This window comes from Diplodia seriata (assembly GCF_021436955.1).
Source record: "Diplodia seriata strain FDS-637 chromosome Unknown scaffold_6, whole genome shotgun sequence".
Lineage (NCBI taxonomy): Eukaryota > Fungi > Ascomycota > Dothideomycetes > Botryosphaeriales > Botryosphaeriaceae > Diplodia > Diplodia seriata.
This window is the reverse complement of record NW_027117313.1, coordinates 2,868,106-2,888,532: the sequence shown is the minus strand read 5'-3', so window position 1 is coordinate 2,888,532 and position 20,427 is coordinate 2,868,106. Positions and strand designations below refer to the sequence as shown.

Genomic DNA, 20,427 nt, shown 5'->3' with positions numbered 1-20,427 from the left:
TCAAGAGTGGAACAGATCCCACGCCCGTGCGCAGAGCGCGATGAACTCCTCCTTCTTTCTCCTCTGGGTCTCGGGGCTATCCCGGCCTTCACCGAAGGGCCCGGGCCGCCTCTCCTGGCGACCGAGAGGCGGAGTCCCCATATCTCTCTCGTACTCCTCGCGTGTCCGGCGACGCGAGGTGCCTTGCCGGAGCACCTCGGCCTGTGCCGCCTGGTTCTTCGACGGCATAGGCGAAGGAGGGGTCGGGGGCTGGTGGCCGCCGTAGTGGACAATGCGAGGAAGGAGATCCTCGCGGCCACCCGACATTGACTGAACCGCCTCCTCAGCCGACTTGTACTCCCGTCGGCGGGGAGCTTGGGCCGACTGGTTGTGAGAGCTGGGCGGGAAGCCGGGAGAGGGGAGAGGTTGGTTGGGGTTGGAGTTGGAGTGCGCAGAGTGGCTGGGGCTGCCGTTGTAACGGCTCGATTCCCTCGGCGCAGAGATGTTCTCACCTGCGAACACGTCCGAGATCGGGGGAAGGCGGTTGCTGGTCTGCTGCGCAGGCATGTGGTGGATGTGAGAGGTCTGGGAGAGATTGGAAGGCTGGTTGGCGACCTGTCTGGAGAGGGACGAAAAGGCCGATCCCCTCATGCCAGTGAAGGATTGGTTAAGAGGCGCAGACTGAATGACGCGCTCGTTGGCGAATTGATTTGCCGAGGGGGTCGCAATAGAAAGACCCGGGGGAGGACCCTTTCTCCGCGATGACGCGGGGGTTCTGCCACCACTCTTAAACGGGTTCACCTCAGCGAGCCTAGAGCTGTCGCCGTCGTGGATCTGAACGGTCTTCCCCTTTTGTCTCGCCTCGATGATCTGTCTTTGTCTGTCCCTAACATCCATGCTCCTCTGAAGTTGCTCCCTCATGGCAGGGTCTTGAGTCTGAAATCCTGGAGACAGACATGCGAGTCCGACGTCGTGCATGGCCGCCAAGCCGCCTTCCTTGGCGGTCATAGGACCGGCAGGGCGCGCGGTCATGGCACCAGAGGAGTGCACGTTGTGAGAGAGGTCGAGGCGGCGGGGGCGGTGGCGCGAGACCTGGGGCATTTCGGGCGAGTCGGGTTCCTTCTTGACGACAATCTTGGGGGCGTGCGAGTTCCGGGAGCTGGTGTCGAGTTAGCAGCGGTCGCGCGACACTCGGGAGGGCGGAGACATACGAGTTAGGGGAGCGCTTCGTCTCTCTGTGAGATGCGTCGCTGTGCGTCGAGACAGGCGAGCCGTGGTTGCTCGAGGACCGGGCGGACTTTCCGCTAGGAGTGTTCCCGTTAGACGGCGCAATTGGAGCATATCTGGAGCTGGTGGCGCCCTGGTCGGAGGGCGAGGGCGCGTGAGGCGCGGTGACCGGCGGAGCAGCGACAGCGGTAGTCATGGTGGTTGCTCGGCTCGGTCAGCGAGAGCGAATCCGAGGCGGCGGCGGAGATGGCAGCGGGTAGGCTGCGACAATGGGCGACGGGCGGCAGGCGTGTGCCACTCACGAAGGTTGCGGGCGCGCGGAGAGGTGGTGTGGGGGAGAGGCTGCGGGCGCGGTGCTGAGGACAGGACAGGGTGGTGAAGAAGCAGCAGGCTTGGGCGGGAGGGCGCTGGCGACGATAATATGGATTGGCACGGACACGAGAGCGAAGGGCAGGCCGACAGGGTTGCGCTGGGGGATGGGGCCGTGCTAGGCTCGGATGCGGTTTAGTGAAACTGGATTTCAGACAGAGTCGCCATGGGCCCACGGACTCCAGCTGTGCGACCACTCTATTTGATGCCAATAGACCAGGGCCCGGGCTCGGTGTTTCAAGCTGAGGGAAGCGAGCGGCGGCCAGCACAGGCGCTGGACGGCCGGCCTGAGAAGCGCGCCTCGAGGCGCCGGCGGGCCCACTGCGTACGAGCACCGCGTGCGGCGCGGGCGAAGCTAAGGCAGCGCAGCGCTGGAGACCGAAAGGGTGCGGGCGGCGGCCGGCGAGAGCGTGGGTGATGCTGTGCAGCGGCTCGCCCGCGGCGGCGACAAGATTATTGGAGCCCTAGCCCAGCCGTAGCCCCAGGCAGCGCGCGCCCAATCAACGCGCCGAAACAGCGACCCGGCGCCGCATTGCCCGAACCGGATTGGGGATCGCCGGCGCGGCTTCTGCCTGCCCCTCCTCGCCCTCGCCCTCCAAGGCCATCAAACACCACCGCGACGCCCGCTCCGCCCAGCTTATTTCGCGGTGGGCACGCACGCCTGCGATCTCCGCGGCACGCAGGGCGGGGTTGTTCGGGCGCGCTGCCGCTCTCTCCCTCCTGGCCGACGGGCGCCGCTGCCGGATTGCAGGCTCCAGGCTCAATTTCGTATTGACGCGATATGCCATTTTTGGCGCGACGGCAGGGCATGATCGTCAATTTACCGCGCATCATCGCAGTCTCCAGGACGCATTGCAGCGCTGGGCATCCCGGGCCAGCCGTCGACCCTCCTGAAAGCGGTTCCCACAGAGGCTCAAGCGGACGGGCCAGGCGTCTATCTTTAGCTGCAGCCGCACGAAACCCCTCGCCGTGTCAAGGCTCCCAGGCTCCCAGGCAGCTGCTGGCCGGCCACGAGGTGTCTGGTGAGCTGGGCTCCTTCAGCCGCACGCGATAAGGGTCTCGAAAGCATCTGCCGGACGACCTGCCCAAAAGCGCCAGCCCACGCAGAGCCGGCACCGGGACTGGGGGCGAGCGAGCGGGCGGGGCGGGGGCTGCGCAGATTGTCGCGGTCAGCCGCATCGCATCTGCGCGCGGGACGATGCTCGGTTGGATGGCAATGGAGCAAGCGGCGTTTCACCTTGGCCTGCTCCGCCTTCACATGAAGGATCTGCTCTGGACTGCTGCCCGCCGTCGCAGCTCGCGAGGGGCGCGGTGAACAGCGCTCGTCAAGATCCCGGGGACAGGTGCGTCTGGCGGATTGAAGATAAAGGCCAGCGTGTTTCACGCGGCGCGCCGCTCGGAGCCCGTCCGAAGACAGCACAACGCCACGGGCTGGCCGGCCAGTCGCGGGCACTGCGCCGGCACCGCGCAGCGCAGCGCAGCGCAGGCAAGAGCCGCAAATGGACGGGCGACGGGGCATAATTTCTGGGGAGGCCGGGACAAGTGGACGCTCCACCGGCTCGCTGCCGCGGCGGCCGCCAATACGGCGCGCACTGACGGCGAGCAAACGGCTGCCGAGATGTCGCAATTCGCACATCGTTTCAGGATGTTGGAGCAGAAGAGCAGCGTAACCGGCCGCGCGGTTGGCCCTTGTGTCCACCGCTCCACGCACTCTGGTTACGCGTGGCAGGACTTGCCAGATGCAGTCGCGGTGGGGAGAGGGCGGAGATTATTGAGAGGCGCTCAACGGCCAGCGCCTCACGAACGAGACCCGAGTCCCGGGAGCCCGTCACGCAAAGGAGGCAGAGGTGCCGATCCGCAAGTGCGATCGGCTGCCCGTCGAGGTTTGCCTCCACCGTCGCTCCTGCCGCTCACAGGGAGCTTTGATTAACCTCTCTGCCTAAGCGTCACATGGCAGGGTCGCCGTCGCACGAGGGCCGCCGTTGTTTGCCATGTCACGCACGCTGCCGCAGAAGCGTGCCTCGCCGGCCTGTGGTTCCCATCCGCATTGGGCGGAGCGGATCGTCGCCGGGCTCCTGTTCGGGAAACAAGAGGTGTTCCAGTCGTCTCAAGCCGGCAGCCAGTCGCGCTCGTGCTTTTTATTGAACGCTGAGAGCACCCGCCGGCCTCTTCGGCGTTTCCACACGCCCGTCAACTGCTGTCAACGTTTCAGCGCGGCCCCGAGGAGCGTGCTTTATTGAGCCGAGAGCACTTCTTGGCCCAGCAGCAACACCAACGGTACGAGTGCTGTGAACGACGTAAAACGCATCCTGGCCGCTGCCGACCTTCATCCGCCTTCCCCACGTTGCTCTCCCCTTGCAATGTCCAGCCCGACAATCCGTGGCGGCTGCGGAGCCGCGTCCTGCGACTCATTCGAGATGAGGATTGCCAGAAGCAGCACCCGCCTTTGCTTCGTTTTCTCTGTTGCCCGGGGCTCGCAGCCACATCATCTCCTTGACATGGGCCTTCTGGACGAGCTCGCACCGCACTCTATCTGCCGCCCGACGTGTTCGTATCTTCATCAGGCGCCGTGAAGAATCCACGGCGACGGGCCGAAACAAGCAGGAAAAGCAAGCAAGAGCAACGCAAACAGAGCAGAAGGGCTTTCACCGCTCCGCTTCCAAAACGCCAGATCCCCGTCCAGCACATCCAACGCCGTCCGTGTGCCGCCCGGCCAACGCTGACGTCTGCCGCACCACGTATCAATGTCTCAGGCTGTCTAGCAGGCAGTAGTGACGCCGAGGCATGACTGACTCTCCCCCTCCCTACGCAGCCCCCTCACAGACCACTCGATCGGCGCGCAGTGCAGCGATTCCCCAGGCGGTGAGAGGGGGCAAATCCACGGGTCTCAGCACACACAGCCTCCAGAAACGTCACCGTAACGCATGTGCGCGCGCGCGGCCAGAGCGTGCACGCCAGTTGCCCCTCGTCCCACAGCCAAGGCGTTGGAACCGCCGCTCAGTGGTGGCAAGGGGATGCAGAGAGGGGTCCTGGGTGGACAGCGCGAAGAGCAATGGGCATTTTCAATATACGTAGGGCTTATCAGGTGTTGATGTCACGGCATGCTCAATGCTCAGCTTTGCTGCTCCTGACTGACCGGACGTCGACCTGCTACACGACCCTGCAAGCGCCGTTTGGGCGAAGCTTTCGCTTCGGGATTGCGTGGAAGCGACCACCCAACTGTTGTCAACGCCAAACTCACCCCATGAGAGGTCGGCTCACTCGGTGTTGCAGCAGTTGATAGGGTTTTGTCCATCAGATGCACGCATGCCCCCGGCCAAGAGTTTCAACGTCTTCCTCACACAGCGCAACACTATGCGGACCACGGCCGTGACGCCGCACGCAATAACAGAAGGGTGTGTAGAATGCATCTAGATAAGCCAGCTGGCACAAGGTAGTCGCGACGCACAAGGTAGCCCAACCACCGGCATTGACGCATAGCCTTAACCGAGTCTAACGTCCGGCCAACCCGCGGCGCTATTGAAACCTTCGTCGCCCGTTTAGCCCCTCCTCACGAGAGCCATCCTCCCGCCCGCCTTGACCGTGTCTCCCGGCCGTACCAGCACCTTCTCCACCCTCACCGGTGGGCCACCCGTCGTGACCATGTCTTCCGGCAACCGAACGGAGATTTCCAGCTTCATCGCTTCGAGGATAGAGATCTGGCAACATCCGCACCGTTAGCAATCTTGTTTGTCCGTACTGCGTTTTGTAGAAACCTTGATACGCTCGGATCTCCAGCGTGCCAATGACTTACCAAGTGGTTTGCCTTTAGCACGTCACCGTCTGCGACCTCGACCTTCCAGACGTTGGCATCGACCGGTGCTTCAATAGCCGTGATGGCAGGATCTATCAACAAACCCCAGATTGTCAGCAAGGATACCCCCAGCAACAATTTACAGAGACACTTACCATCTAACAAGCTCTCCACCGTACTCTCATCCACCTGCTGACTCTTCTTCTCCTCCCTCCACCTCGCCAAGCTCTCCCGCTCCGCCCTCACCATCTCCTCCTGCGCCACAGCCTGCCTCGCCCGGATCCCCCTCACCTCCTCGGCCGTCTCCGCCAACAACGCATTGTGCTCCGCCATGTCAAACGTCACCTCGTCCCACTCCCACTCGTACAGGCCGGCCTCCCACCGCCGCAGCACCCCGTCCATCTCGGCCTCGCCCACCTCGTAGTACGTCAGCAGGTCGAAGTCGCGGTACAGCCACGGCCGGGCCGCGCCGAAGCCCTCGCGCCACCCCAGCGCGTCGAAGCACGGCACCGTCCGGCCCGTCATCTGGTAGCCGCCGGGCGAGTCGACGGGGTACAGCGACATGCAGCTGCCGCCCCAGCTGACGGTGCCCGCCGGCGTGTGCACGCGCGACGGGTTCTGCTTGGGGCAGCACAGCCGCATGCGCGGGTCCGCCGGCAGGCACACCGTGTTGCCGCAGAAGAAGCCCACGGCGACGGCCACGTGCGTGCCGCGCAGGTAGATGCGCTTCAGCTCCGTCGACGTGATGCCGTTGTTGCGCGCCACGAACGCCAGGTTGTCCGGCAGGTACGGCGCGTGCGGCCGCTGCGTCTCCGTGTACCGCGCGATGGCGGCGCGCTGCGCCGCGCTCTCGAAGCTGAGCGGCAGGCGGAATCGCCGGCACGTTAGTTTGGCCATGCGTAGGTCGCCCAGCTGCGCTTCCGCGCTCTGCAGGTAGGAGACTAGTTGAGCTCGTGGGATGGCGCTGCCGTCGTAGGTGAGCAGCAGCGAGGTGCAGCAGCCCATCGTGCTGGTGAGGTGGTCGCGCAGCCAGGCGGGCGACGAAGAGGCGGAGCGGATGTGCGACTCGAGCGCTGTGACGCGGCAGCGGTGGTTGAGGTCGAATTGCTCGTGGCCGTATTCGATGAGTAGGTGGTCGTCGCCGCCCTGGGAGAGTCAGTCTTGTTGTTGCTGAGGCCTGCAGGTGACAGCAGATGATGAGAGGTTTTGAGCTCTTTGAAATCCGCAAAGGACACTGCGCTCTTTTATAGTGGTAGTTGGATCCAAGATTCGGACGTAGATGCGAGCCTTGAACGCGCGCAAATCCGTCCGGATGTTGGGTTCGACTACCTGCATAAGTGTTCTGAGAGGTAGATGCAGGTGGACTCATCTCTTTCATCACCCGCTGTGCTGCAGAGGTAAGTTTCAGAAGAGGAGCACATACCTGTCTGTAAGTCACTGCCGGCTGGTTATCCTGCTCCGGCCTGTGCCAAAGCACCGCCTTCCCCCACTCGCCCTTCAGCGTCGACGGCGCCTCCGACTGCGTGTCCAGCGGCTCGACCAGCTCCCACCCCATCGCGCCCTTCACGGCCATCTCCACCGCGCCCAAAAACGCCTCCAGCCTCGCCCGCGCATCCAACGCATCCTCCAACGACACGCGCTCGTACCGCAGCTTATCCCCCGCCTTGAGCTGCCCCATCTTCCACCACTCGGCGCGGACGACGGTCGTCGAGCTCACGAAGCCGCCGAAGTTGGGGCAGTCGACCGGGAAGATGCACGGGTCGTCGCCCGTCCAGTTGAGCGCGCCGACCGGGTAGCCGTACTCGACCAGGTTGCTCGGATGGGCGCCGCCCTCGCCGCCGTCCGCGCGCGCCCACCGTGGCACCGGGCCCAGCAACCTGATGCCGCTGCGGCTGGCGTTGTGGCTGACGGCCCACGTCGCGCCGTAGATCGCGTCGACGTCCTCGGGCAGCAGGTAGCCGTCCTCGTGCGGGCCGGGCATGGCCTTGATCCGCCAGTCGCGCGCGTACGCGGGGCGCAGGCGCTCGGGGATGCCGACGACGACAACTTCCTCCCCCGTCATCATCAGCTCCTCGAAGGGCACCTCGCTCGCCATCTCCAGCAGGTCGCCCGCCGCCAGCGCCCGCCCCTGGTAGCCGCCGATGCCGACGGCCGGCGACGTGCTCTTGCTGCCAAAGTAGCCCGCGACGCCGGGCAGGCCGCCGTACAGCGCGAGGTACGCGCGACACCCGCCGCCCTCGTCCCCCCCTCCTATCCCCCCCACCTTCAGCCGCTGCCCGGCGCGCACGCGCACGCGCGTCCACGCGGGAAACGCGGCGCCGTCCAGCGTCGCCTCGCCCATGCGCGGCCCGCACAGCGCCACCACCGCGTCCCGCAGGAAACGCAGCTCCGGGCCGGCCAGCGTCATCTCCAACGCCGCTTCCGTCCGCGCGTTGCCCGCCAGCATGTTGGCGAGTTGGAACGTCAAAGGGTCCATCGGCCCCGCGTAAGGGATGCCCTTGCCGACCGAGGGCCGCCCCGGCAGGTCTTGGATCAGCGTGTAGGCGCCGCCGGCGAGGACGTCGATGGCGGCGGGCTGGAAGGCCGGGAAGGTGGTGGAGAGGAAGGTGGTGAGGGTGAGGCCGGCGGCGAAGGGGGGGCTGGTGAGGATGGCGGCGAGGAAGGCGAGGTTGGTGGGGGGCCCGTGGAGGTAAGAGGTCGTGAGGACGGTGTGCAGGCCCGAGATGGCGGCGGCGCGGGTGGGTGCGTGGTGCATGATCTTGGCGAGGAGGGGGTCTGGGAGAAGGTGAGTTGGCGAGGAGGGTTCAGGTGGATGAGGTAGGTTTGGATTGGTGGGTCTCTTCTGCGTCTCCCATCGGGGGATTGTAGAAGCATCGTTTGCGCCTGAGTTGTAGAAAAAGAAACTGTCTTACCGTAGTTTGGGGTGATGGTCGAGCCGGTGAAGACCCAGGTATCAATCCGCGTTCCCGGAAGCTGGTTCCACTCAACATGCTGCAGCAGACCCGGCGAAGGCGCAAAGTCTCGAACCGGGTTCTCCGCATACACCCTGACCTCGACGGCCGCTCCCTTCGGGCCCTCCTTCGGCTGCAACGACTTCAAATACTCGCCATCCAGCCCGCCCTTCCCAGCGCGCTCCGCATCCGCCTGCCTCAGCATCATCTCGACCAAGTCAACCCCATAGCACAACTCCGTAATGCCATGCTCCACCTGCAACCGCGTATTCATCTCCAAAAAGAAAAACTCGCCCGTCCCATCATCCACCAAGAACTCGACCGTCCCCGCACTCCCATACCGCACCCCCTCCGCCAACGCCACCGCCCTCCCCACCAACCTCTCCCTCAGCCCCTCCCTCCCCTCCACAAACGGACTCGGACACTCCTCAACAACCTTCTGATGCCTGCGCTGCACCGAGCACTCCCTCTCCCCGAAATGCACCGCCGCGCCCATCCCGTTCCCAAACACCTGCACCTCGACATGCCTTGCCCGCTCGACGCACCTCTCGACAAACACCCCCGCGTCCCCGAACAGCGCCGCGCCGCGCCCCGCCACCCCCGCGAACGCCGCGCGCACCGCCGCCGCGTCCCGACACATCGCCAGCCCCATCCCGCCGCCGCCCGCCGTCGCCTTCAGCATCACCGGGAAGCCAACGGCCTCGGCGGCCTCGACCGCGCTCTCCGCATCGCCGACCAAGGCTCTCGACCCTGGCACGATGGGGACGCCGGAGCGTGCGGCGAGGGCGCGCGCGGTGTGCTTGGTGCCGAAGGCGGCGATGCTGGAGGCGGATGGCCCGACCCATGTGAGGCCGGCGGAGGTGACGGCGGAGGCGAAGGAGGCGGACTCGGAGAGGAAGCCGTAGCCGGGGATGACGGCGTCGGCGGCGTGCTGCAAGGCGATGGCGAGGATGGTGGGGATGGTGGTGTAGGTGGAGCCGGGGGGGAGGGGGACGGCGGTGGTGGCGTGGCGCACGTGTGGGGAGGTGGCGTCGGATGGGGTGTAGATGGCGATGGTGCGGATGGAGAGGGCGTGGGCGGTGGTGATTATGCGGGTCTGTTGGTGGTGGGTTAGTTGGTGGTGGTGGTGGTTACGGCCGGGGGGTGGTGTGTTTGGACTGGGGAATGGGAGGACGGTGTTGCGTACAGCGATCTCGCCACGGTTGGCGATCAACAGTGTCTTGATGGACTCCATCTTGCTTGCTTGCATCTGCAGGAGCTCGCGATATGGGCTCACGCGGCAAGCATCTGACGGGATATATAACACTGACACACCACCACTCTTCGACGCAAATGGCAGATGCGCAGATGCCGCAGTAATGATAATCAGGTTACCGACTCCAGGAAGGCTTGTTCTCCGGCGACCGCGCGACGTGCTGCCGATCGGGCTGGGGGTGTCGGGCACGCGGAGCACAGCTTTATCACGATCCGGGCGCTATGGGCGGCGGCACCACGCCCCTCACGTACACATGTCGTTCCGCGAACTCGGATCGTGGCCCCATGTCTGCGGCGCGGGCAAATGACAAGCAGAGGATCGACACGGTGATGTCGTGTGGTGGAGGGGTAGCTCCCTCATTGACCACTGATAAAGCTCCGTATCAACGCGGGGTAGCTCCACTCCACTCCCCCGAGCATCTCCCTATCTATCGCCAGACAGGTCCAAAACTTGCCGCGCCTCTCCCACTTTTGGATAGCATCTCACTGCTCGAAGCCTATCTGCTTTTTGTTTACTCTCCCTCATATTTTTGGGTTGATCGGTCAGCTTCCCTCGACTTTGGCAGTCGCAGAACAACAACACCATGGCGCCTTCGAAGCACAGGATCAAGATCAATGTCGATCTGGGCGAGGGCTATGGAAACTTCAAGTGCGGTCCGGACGAAGAGCTCATCCCGCTCATCGACCACGCCAATGTAGCATGCGGTTTCCACGCCGGGTGAGTGATGCAGTTCCGATATCCCATTCCAAGCACCTCAACCACTCTTTCTGTTTTTGGGCTTCTTCCGTTTTTTTCTTTTCTTTTCTCTTTCTCCTGATCCTTCTGCCTTTCCGTTTGAACCGAGTCAATGCCCTACAATGCCTGGGGAGCAATACCGTTTCGAGCATGTCAGCCACGTCCCACGAATAGTCAATCCCAAGCATCTACACGTCTGTCCCACCCAAAACCTACACGACATGATTCCAGCCATACTTCCCTCAGTCCCGCGGGCGTGGCGGCAAGATGCCAAAGCGTCCCCCCCTCCCCCTCCCCCTCAAAGACCACAATCCCACCACCACCACCACCAAGGAAAAGAAGAAGAAAAAGCAAAGCAAAGCAAAGTCGGAACCCAACCGAACCCCCACCCACTAACACCCGCCTGCCCCCAGCGACCCGCTCATAATGTCCGCCACCGTCCGCCTCTGCGCCCAGCACGCCATCGCCATCGGCGCGCACCCAGGACTCCCGGACATCCAAGGCTTCGGGCGGCGCGAGATGTCCCTGACGCCCGCCGAGCTCACCGCGATGACGCGGTACCAGATCGGCGCGCTGAAAGCCTTCCTCGACGCCGAAGGGGTGCCGCTGCACCACGTGAAACCGCACGGCGTGCTGTACGGCATGATGTGTCGCGATCGCGAGACGTGTCGGGCGGTGTATGAGGCAGTGCCGCAAGGGGTGCCGGTGTTTGGGCTGGCGGGGACGCTGCAGGAGGTCGTGGCGAGGGAGATGGGGGTGGGGTTTGTGGCGGAGGTGTATGGGGATGTTAAGTGGGGGGCGGATGGGAGGTTGGTTATTGATCGGGTGAAGAAGTGGGTTGTCCCGTCCCCCTCTCTCTTTTTTTCGGTAATGTGATGGAGAGATGTACTAACGCTGGGCTGGCTGGCTGGCTTCTTGCAGGCCGTGGACGCCCGAGGAGACGCGCAAGCATGTCACCGAGCAGGTCTACGAGGGCGCCGTGACGGCGGTGACGGGCGAGAAGATCGATCTGCCGTTGGGCGACCATGAGGTTTCGCTGTGCTGCCATTCCGACTCGCCGGGCTGCGTGGACATTGTTAAGGCTGCGAGGGCGATCGTGGATGAGTTCAATGCGAAGACGTTCCCGTGAGGGCGGGGTTGATAGCAAGGTCGGAATTTCAACCGTTGTGAAGATTGTGTCTTTGTGAGTTGCTCGGTGTGTCTGCGGCTACCTCGACTTTGATTCAGCTGTCCGTACCGTCTTCCGCCCCGGACGGCGCGCGGGACTTCTTTGTGGACCGAAACGACTTTTCCAGCTGTGAGTCGACCGGAGGTGAGAATGGGAGAGGCCGCGGGGCCCCACGGAGGTGGAAAGGGTGGTGTTTCTTGATGTCATTTGTTGGAATGGAAAGATGGCGGAGGAGACGGCGGAGGGGCTGTTTAACAAGAGAGAGCCAATGGTGTTACCGGGGGCGGGGAGGATGAAGGGAGGTGGGAGTTGGCTAATCAAGCGGCCGGGTTGTGTTTGTGTATGGAGTATGAACAAGCGCTTTGTGAGGATCGAGCGGGCTGGTTTGGGCTCGTTCCGAGGCTGGGGACGCATGTTCCGATGGATCGACACGGTGGGATCTGTGGTTGTTGTTCTTCATGGGTGGAGGGCATCCTTTCTTCTGCAGTCCGTGGAGGATGGGAAGTACAAGCTTGTCAGAAACTGCTTCGTTGAGGGTATCGTGTTTGGTGAAGCGGTGACGTGGACGGAGGATGAGGCTGCATTGCTCGTCCTCGTCTGAGCAGGACCTGACGATTCTCTGTACCTGTTTTAAGCATCCGTGCAGCTCTCACCTTGACATGTGTGACTATTGAAGCTAAGATCTATATTCAACTCCCAGATATCTACGTACGTATGAATATATCTGTCTGCCTGTACAGCTGATTGGTGTGGAGCCCTGGGAGAGTACGTTGTATAAGGTGTGCTGCGAGGTCAAGATACGATATAGAACCAAAGCCTATGACTGTATACTTGCAATTTGTTCTCATATGATCGCTGTCTTCCAGACTATGCAACGAGGTTGCCGGATTGAACAAAGAAGGCGCTCAAAGCCCACGAAGAAAAAGGAAAAAGAAAAAGAAGATTCCGTATCCGGGAAGTGGGGACCGATGCATGAGGGCTTCAGCCGCTCGACCCCACCGGAGCTGAACACGTATCACGCACCGCGACGTAAGCGAGCGCCTACACATGCGAGCCATCGAACAATATCGTCAAGAAGAGCAACTGGCTGGCTTTTGATTTATTTCTGAGGCATGCCGAGGATGAAAGTATTGCGTGCTTTAAGCTTTCGTCCAAGGGATCATACATGAGTGGCCCCCAAAACTTCTCCTTGCTCACGAATGGTGCGGGGAAACCGTTTGCATGCAAGCTGCTGTGTAACCTCTTGTCAGCCGTGAAAGTGGCTGCCTACGTTCGGGTTATCTGCCTGGTCATGCGGAGAGACCGGATGCCACGGTGGAGCATCGGCAGTCTCTTCAGCCTTCTTCATACTGCCACCGGCCCGCAATTCTACATATCTCCTCTTTCGTTCATCAAGATGGCACTTGTGAAGACGTACCTCCTTGCACCCAACTTCGACTTCCGTCCTGATGGGCCAATCGCCCTGGGCAACATCATTGCAGACCCGTTCCGACCGCACAGAGTCCTCACAAAGGCTGATCCAAGCACGGTACAGCCGGAGACCGAGACAATCTTTCAGGATGACTTCGTCACGCACCACAGTGCCGGACACGGTGTGAGCCTCAGTATCTGGGCTGAGTTTCTCGCAAGTGTCGGAATCAACCTGGGCACAGACCTGACCAAAGATTCCAACACTGAGTACAACATGAGCAGCCTCAAGACGGTCTACTTCAAGGATGCGCTCAGCGAGCAAGAACTTCACCAGCGGGTGAACGTTCCGAGGGTCCGAAACGTGCTACAATCTGGCCACATCAGATCTCGTCCGGTGTACATGATCACTGGCATTAAGATCGCCGAGAACCTCGAAGTGGCTACCGAGCATGATGCACACAAGGGGATCAATGCTGGTGTTTCCGTTCCTGTGGTCGAAGGCATCTCTGTTGGGGGCAACGTGGGGCTCACGAAGGATAAGGGCCGCGGACAGTCTTTCCGTGCTCGTCAGGACGTGGTATTTGCCTACCAACTGTTGGAGATTCGACTCAAGGGGTGGAGGGAGGAGACTTTGGAGGTGCAGGAATTCAAGTCCAAGGCCGCTTTTCTTGGGGACAAAGAAGGAAAGGATACTGAAGTTGAGGCGGAGGCAGTGGGTACTACAGCATCGAGCTTTTCAGCTCTTGATCGGAAAGATATTTCACTGAAGGAAGTCGAGATCGACAATGGGGACGAAACATGTGTTTGTATTTCTTTCTGGAATAGCCAGTCTTCGTAAGTTTCATGTTATTTCGTCAAGAACCGCTCGGATCATGCCCCACTTCGGCTGGTTGCCCTCGTTCACAAGATTTTCTGGTGCAATAAAGCGCCTGTTATTGCCCTTTTCAACAGAGATCTCGTAAAAAACCCCCATAATTGCTCTTTTTGTCCGGATTTTTCGTTGGTCTTCATCATTGAACTGCTCGGATCTGGACGCTACGCATTGTATAATCAAGGCGGCGATTGCGGCGGCTATTGGAGTCGCAATGGAGCATCCTGAACTCAGGGTGGAAGGTCCTTCATCCGGCCAGCCCCATGGTACGTCTTTACCAAGAGTCCCATACAACTGCATGCCGAGCTTGGTCCGATGCACATCCGGATCGTAACGTGACTCGAATTTGCCGGTGCAATCCGTCCCGCGTATGGGAATGACGGACATAAAGTTGGCCGGGAAAAGCTCTTTCGTGTTTGAACCTTCATTGGCAGCCGCGGCGAAGAATACAATAGACCAGTTCCGTTCTTTTTCTGCGTCTGCTATTGCATTTCTGATCGAAGGCACTTCCTTGCGGAAACCGAACGACATAATGATGATATCAACTTCCCATTCTGTCGCAGCATGTCTGATCGCCTGGTTACACCTTAGTCGGGCGGACTTCAATTACTGCGAGGAAGAACACCTACCTTGGCAATGAATTTGTCTGCTGTCTGAAGACCCTCCTCGTTTCTTGCGACCCGCGCAACGAATATTTCGGCGTGGGGAAGTAAGCGCAGAAGTAAAGATACAATCGCGGTCCCGTGGCCATGTTCGTCTTGTGGCTGGAGAGAATCTCCGAGCCAGTCTTTCCAATGTCCCTTAAGGCGATCTTCTTGTCCTTCCGTATCGAAAATGGGTGCTTCAAGGTTGCAACCGGTATCTAACACAGCTATGCGGACAGGGCTGCAGCTTCCTGTCTGTGAGGATGACTGCGATATGGAAACAAGCTCCTCGATCCAAGTTGCAGACGTCAATCTGACGAGTGATTAGATGTGCTATTTATACTGAGACACGGCTTACTTACTTTGACTTCCCGTAGTGGAGACATGATGACTGTCTCAAGGCTTTACTTGCGGGCTCTTTCACAAGAGGCTGCTGTCCGGCGATATCTCTGTGAGCTATCTCGGCAGATGCGGAATTAGGTTCGGTAGGCAACCCAAATGAGACCTTCGTTAGCGTCGAGTCAATCTTTTGCTCCTCAGTCTCTGTCAACCAGTGGTAATCCTTCAGCAAAGTTTTTAGCGGATATACCACCTGACGATAGAGAAGAGCCCGAATTTCTGTCAAAACCTCTTGATCAGTCTTCTGTTTGACAACATATGGTCCGTTGGGAAACGGATCGAATTTGAGGCAGTTCTTCACAGCTTCGAGGTATTGGGTGGATTCTCCCTTGCTCCCGAAAAGGTCCTCCTCCTGCAAAATCTTCCAAGTAGATTGGAAACACTCTTTAACATAATCGTCAGTATGGGGGAGTGTGTATTGAGCGTACTCCAATGGAGCTCCTTTGGCTATTTCGACTAGCAAAATAGCAAGAGCGAGGACCCTGGGATAGCGGTGCCAGAGCCGTCGTCCATCGATATATTCCGGAATGCCACTTCTACTCCGTTGGAAATTTGGGACGAAGTATGGCCTGCGGTGGTAGGATAGGGTATCCACGTCTGCTCCAATACGACAGTCCTCCAGGAGGTGGATGTCCTCATGGGTCCAGGGGTAGTCCGTCCACTCGGAACCGTAGTATTGCCATATCGATTTGGCGACAGTGTATGCAAGAATGCAACTTTCCCTTTTGGTCATCCTAGTAGGCGTCGTGAAAGCGTCTGAAAGTGGTAGACTGTCTGCAGCTTTGACCTTGCGCACAAGGCAGTCGTCTCTGTTGATTCTCTCCAAGTTTGGAAGCTGGACTCGAAAGCACAGCACAGCTCTCTCTGAACCTTTTAGCACCCCGCAGAATTGTCCAGGATCCACGATATGCGGAGTCTCCTCGAACTTTGAGCCAGAGTTGCTGTTCGAAGAGTCGGTGGAAATGGATTGGGGCTCTTCCGACGTCATGCTGTACCAACTATTAGCTGTGTAAATCCATTCCAACCTGTAAGACCTTGGTACCTCAGAACAATCATCTTTGTTTCTTGCCACTCTGACTCTGATGAGGAGTCTTTCTGAGCGGCGAAAAGCATTTCGAAACAGATCTCATTTCTTTCTTGATTGAAGAGGTCATGTGGCTGCAATCGTAGCTTTGGCGAGTGTTGACAACGGCAAAGGTCCATGTGAAATTTCAATACGTCATGAAGGTCACCGACGAAGCAACTTGTATAATCAAGCGGCACCTCCCATGCCTCCGCACATATAGTGTTGGCTCCAGCGATGAAGTCGGTCGCGTGTTCTTCTTCGAAAGCCGTGTATTGTTTCAAGATATCCAGCGTATTCGCGAATTCTTCATTTGAAGCGTACTCTTCAAGGCACCTGAGGACATCATATCTCGGACTTTGGGTGAATAGCCTATCCCAAAGGCTGAGGTTTCTACCAGAGTCCCTGTATTTGGCCAGTGCTCTCAAGGTGGGAAGACGGGATGTCTCGTTATCTTCGGGCCACTTGAAGCCTCGCAGCCCAATTAGCATTGTCCTGCGCTCCTCAATATTATGATGTGCTGACGACCTACACTGCAAGCCCTCTCGACAAGTTCAAGGATCACCTTCAAGCTCTTGGAAAGCTCTCGTTCATTTCGCAAGTCGGCTCTTGAGGTCGGAAGCTGGGTACTAAACAGGCACAGACCCGCGCCAAATTCCGCAAGTTTGGGCTTCACCAAATCGACGCTCAGCTGAGTCGCGATATGCCCCACGATGGGTAGCGCTTCCTTGGCGAGTGAAAATTCTGCATATTCCATAGGCGGCCGGTGCACAGCGACGAAAGCTCATGGAGTGTTTTGGGGAGAAAGAGCGTATTGAAAGTGCGAAGAAGTGTGATACGAAGGATATGGGCTTCGTGCGGAGGCTGACCTGGACCGTCTGAGCCCCGCTTTTCGCTTCTCGTACCCAAGCAGCTTCTCTGTGTAACGTAGCCCCGCATGCCAAGTTTCATTCTGATGACAAGGCTATCTACTACGGGCGCAAACACGCTCCCTCGAGAAGGTCGACGCATTTTAACGTCCACTTTGCTCAACGCCATTACACTGGTCACAATGCCGCCATGGCTCTCTACCATCTCTGATGCGACCATTGCCTGTCGCCAATCATTCGAAGGATGTATTGCTATACCGTACTTGATGGAGGATGAGTGGGCTGAGAACAGGCTTGCGGATTTTAACCTTTGGTCAGAAGGAGCCGGTGCTTCCGCAAAACATCGAGCTTCACTTGATCGCAGGCTTGAGTCGAATCCTGAAGTTAGAGGCGTAGTTGTTGACCTCTTACGACTGTTGATAGCTCTTCTCGAGAAGTGTCACAAAACCGGTCAGTGTCAATTCATATTTACTAAGACATTGCGACAAAGCTCTAACTATAGGAACTTTCGCAACCCGTAGCTCACGATATGGCGATTACTGGCTCTTCCGACGTGCCGGATGTCACTGGTCCATTGCCCTGCGATTTTGACGAGGTATCTTTGGTCATGCATGCGGAAGCTCCGTCGATCTCGACAACAAACGACTCCATCACATCAGAAAGGACTATCCTCAAAAAACATATGGATGATGTGGAAGCAATTCTAAAAGAGTTGATCAGACTGACATGTGCTATCCGGAAGACGGGGACTTTTTCCAGGCTTCAAATGGCAGACGACCAATTTGATCCGGCGGCACACGACGAACTGAGTCAGTATCTCAAAGTTGTCCTCATGGCACGCCCTTCAAAGGATGGGACCCAGTCTTACGAGCAGCTGGAGTCTGTACAACTGAGTGAAATCCAAAAGCGGCTAATCGAGGCAAATCTGAGACGGCGCAACCGCTTCTTGTATCAACAGAAACACTCCAGAAAGCTCGCAGCAGAAAAAAAGCAGACTCGTAAGGATATCAAGCGGAACGAAACATCGTTGTGGCAGATGGTCAAGATATGGGTTCTCGGCTGGTTTGTATTTTTGTTCTCTCGGAGGAAAACAGCATCATCTTCTCGTACCACACAATCCCGCTCAAAGGAAGCGTCGGAGTTGCCTCTACCTACTGAGGACTTGACAGAGACTTCTGTTACAGAAATCCACAGGCCCATGAAGGCCGTAAACTCTTCAGCGTCAACCGCAGTATCTTTGGCAGCTTCCAGAGCGGACTACCCGAAACCCCCCAAAGCAGCATCTAGACAACACTTCTTCAAGTGCCCGTGTTGCTGCCAATCACTCAGTATGGAAGTTTCGCGCTTGAATAAATGGAGGTTTGCTTGCCAGTTTCATATTCTTCTACCGCATTAATTGCTGACCATGCTGCATCAGGAGACATCTTATTGAAGACATCCAACCGTATACCTGTATTTTGGAACATTGCCCTAAGCCATGGAACTTTTTCGAAACCAGCGAGGCTTGGATGAGCCACATGAAAGCCGAGCACAAGAGTTTGAGATATTGGAAGTGTCCCGACACGTCCTGTGAGGACCAAAGAGAATTTGAACTCGAGAAAGACTTCACCTCTCACTTGGAGACACTGCACCATGACTCAGTGTCGAAGGATGACATCCCGTTTCTTATATCTGTATGTGCTCGTGCCTCTCCTGCGGAGGTTCGCTCCTGTCCCTTATGTCTCAAGGCAGACGTGCCCGCGAACACGGACACTGCATCGCTATTGAAGCACGTGGCCGACCATGTGCATTCCTTTTCCTTAAGGTCTTTACCATGGGCACTGGATAACAAGGAAGTGACCTGGTTCCAACGATTTTCCAAAAGCCGCGACGATTACTTCGCCAAAAACCCGTATTTCGATGTTGGTAGCGAAGACGGAAGTTTAGCACAGAGTCAGGACACATTTTCGGACCGCAGTTGGGAAGGACTCGAGTCATTTGGATTTGAGGATGAGCAACCATCCGGTGCCCGCTCACACATTGATCAGCCAGGCCTCGGACTAGGAGCAGTTGATGTGGAGCGACCGCGAACAAGTCTTCAAGATGCACGAGTCGAATTTCCACAAGGGTCACACCGTTACTTTGTCCCTGATAGCGACAAGGTCTCCATAATTTCCAAAGAGTTGGTTGCCGACCAGATCTACGCAGCAAGACCCGAGGCATGGAACCCGTCCGCGATTCTAGCATATCTAAGGAAGGCGCAAAAAATCTGCACATTCTTAGATGGAGACATTTCGGACAAAGACTTGACATTCGAACGAATCAAAAAATGGCAAGTCCAAATTTGCGTTGCAAAGGAAGAACGGCGATCGAATCAAAGCTCTGGAAGACTGGAAGACAGCTGAACTCGAGTCGCTGGGTCGAAATCAGTGGTGTATGATTGCCCCTGTATTCACGGATAAGATGAAGCACGAGACACCCAAATTTCATAAGAACACTGTACTGTTGTTCATTGACCTGGCAGGGGACGAAGAAGAGCAGCCAGTCAGCAACAGCGGAGGGGCGTACAGCGGGGTCTTTACTACTCGCATACATCCAGCACACCACAAAGTCCATAGCCAGTGGCCATTAACGGTAAGCTATCACTAGGAACGAAACCGTGAATTCTTAGCGTCTGACTCAACTCGTAGGATCGAGATCACAAGGTCGCAATCAAATGGCTCCATAGTTACCGGATTTATTTCGAAAGGGAACGAAACATCCACATAGCCATCGAGCAGAAGCAGAGAGTAAGCCCACACCTTGTGAAACTCTTGGCAACGTATGAATACGACAAAAGATACCACTTCATCTTTCCCAGAGCGGATTGCAACCTGCGCAAATACTGGAACAATAATCCGACACCACCGTTCCCTAATAACGTTTTCTTTGGTCGCTGAAGCAGATGACCGGGATCGCAGCGGCATTAAACACCATTCACAACTTGGGCCGGAAATCGACAGGCGTCGTGAAGGAAGGCGAAGAGCGTTCTGGAAGGCATGCAGACATCAAACCGGAGAACATTCTTTGGTTCCGACAGATACCGAATCACCAATACCAGGCTGGGGCTTCCGTAGGAGACCAAGATGGAGGCGTCCTACAAATCACTGATTTCGGCCTCGGCCGATTTCACGGACGAGATTCCACAGAACCGCAGCCGAACGGCGTGTTTGGATCTCCGACATACGAACCGCCCGAGTGCAGGCTGCACCGGCCAGTCTCCCGAGCTTACGACCTCTGGAGCCTTGGCTGCCTCTACTTGGAGTTCGCTACCTGGCTCATCATGGGCTCCGAAGCCATAGACGACTTCTCGACACATCGACTCCGTCCATCGAGACTCGATCCCAAATTCAGCGAGGACTACTTCTTCACTGTGGTGAAAGACGAAGCCGGCGGGATGGATGCTGAGGTGCGCGACGGCGTCCTCTCGTGGGCGCAGACCCTGCACGAGCATCGGGGATGCTCAAGATTCATTCATGACCTCGTGGATCTTGTCATGAAGCATCTCCTTGTTATCAAGGCCGCAGATAGGATCCATGCGCGCGATCTTTGCGTTCGCTTCAACGATTTTCTCAAGAAGGCCGAAATCGATGACGACTATCTCTGCACGCCGGTTCCACGCTCGAACGAGAAGAACCAACGCTCACAAGAGAGGGTTCTCGCATTGAGTCTGTAA

General features: G+C 58.3%; 5 protein-coding genes across 5 annotated transcripts; 3 read left to right on the top strand and 2 right to left on the bottom strand.

Annotated features, from left to right (window-relative positions):
* On the bottom strand, window positions 1-1,402 carry SLS55_006732 (uncharacterized protein; the record flags this gene model as incomplete). The annotated part of the gene is made up of 2 exons (XM_066778161.1): window positions 1-1,138; window positions 1,191-1,402. The coding sequence occupies 2 exons, from the start codon at window positions 1,400-1,402 to the stop codon at window positions 1-3; spliced, it is 1,350 nt and encodes a 449-aa protein (XP_066632256.1).
* Window positions 1,403-5,114: 3,712 nt separating this feature from the next.
* SLS55_006731 (uncharacterized protein) lies at window positions 5,115-8,524 on the bottom strand (the record flags this gene model as incomplete). The annotated part of the gene is made up of 5 exons (XM_066778160.1): window positions 5,115-5,273; window positions 5,369-5,460; window positions 5,524-6,514; window positions 6,792-7,414; window positions 8,281-8,524. The coding sequence occupies 5 exons, from the start codon at window positions 8,522-8,524 to the stop codon at window positions 5,115-5,117; spliced, it is 2,109 nt and encodes a 702-aa protein (XP_066632255.1).
* A 1,633-nt stretch (window positions 8,525-10,157) lies between these two features.
* SLS55_006730 (uncharacterized protein) lies at window positions 10,158-11,438 on the top strand (the record flags this gene model as incomplete). The annotated part of the gene is made up of 3 exons (XM_066778159.1): window positions 10,158-10,291; window positions 10,723-11,142; window positions 11,231-11,438. 3 exons carry the CDS (start codon window positions 10,158-10,160, stop codon window positions 11,436-11,438), a joined length of 762 nt encoding a protein of 253 aa, XP_066632254.1.
* Window positions 11,439-12,873: 1,435 nt separating this feature from the next.
* SLS55_006729 (uncharacterized protein) lies at window positions 12,874-13,725 on the top strand (the record flags this gene model as incomplete). The annotated part of the gene is made up of 1 exon (XM_066778158.1): window positions 12,874-13,725. The coding sequence occupies one exon, from the start codon at window positions 12,874-12,876 to the stop codon at window positions 13,723-13,725; it is 852 nt and encodes a 283-aa protein (XP_066632253.1).
* A 6,112-nt stretch (window positions 13,726-19,837) lies between these two features.
* SLS55_006728 (uncharacterized protein) lies at window positions 19,838-20,427 on the top strand (the record flags this gene model as incomplete). Its single annotated transcript, XM_066778157.1, has 2 exons — window positions 19,838-19,845; window positions 19,956-20,427. 2 exons carry the CDS (start codon window positions 19,838-19,840, stop codon window positions 20,425-20,427), a joined length of 480 nt encoding a protein of 159 aa, XP_066632252.1.